The 234-nt window shown below is 64.5% G+C and overlaps 1 protein-coding gene across 1 annotated transcript in view; it reads right to left on the bottom strand.

Annotated features, from left to right (window-relative positions):
* Positions 1 to 232, bottom strand: part of HEXIM1 (HEXIM P-TEFb complex subunit 1) — a gene marked incomplete at its 5' end in the record, with an annotated part of 813 nt that extends 581 nt beyond the window's left edge. Inside the window, one exon of the mRNA XM_031063626.1 lies at positions 1 to 232. This exon is cut by the window's left edge and continues 581 nt beyond it. Within this exon, the coding sequence (XP_030919486.1) occupies positions 1 to 232 (232 nt within the window).
* Positions 233 to 234: the final 2 nt, after the last annotated feature.

Raw genomic sequence — 234 nt, 5'->3', positions numbered from 1 at the left:
GGCCCGCCGCTTCCCCGCCGGTTTTTTTGCTCTCCATCCTCAGCCGGTTGTTCTCCTCCTCCATGCGCGACAGGCACTTCTCCAGCTCCAGGTACTCCTTCACCAGCTCCTGCTTGCTCATGTTCTGCAGGCTCTCCACATGGTACCGCTCGTAGGTCTCCGAGAAGTCCCTCTGCAGAAACTCGCTGCCGTCCCCCCCCATCCCGTCGCTGCCCCCGTCCTCGTCCGCCCCGC

This window comes from Geospiza fortis, unplaced genomic scaffold (genome assembly GCF_000277835.1).
Source record: "Geospiza fortis unplaced genomic scaffold, GeoFor_1.0 scaffold373, whole genome shotgun sequence".
NCBI lineage: Eukaryota > Metazoa > Chordata > Aves > Passeriformes > Thraupidae > Geospiza > Geospiza fortis.
The sequence above is the reverse complement of the archived record's forward strand: the minus strand, read 5'-3'. Positions and strand labels throughout refer to the sequence as shown.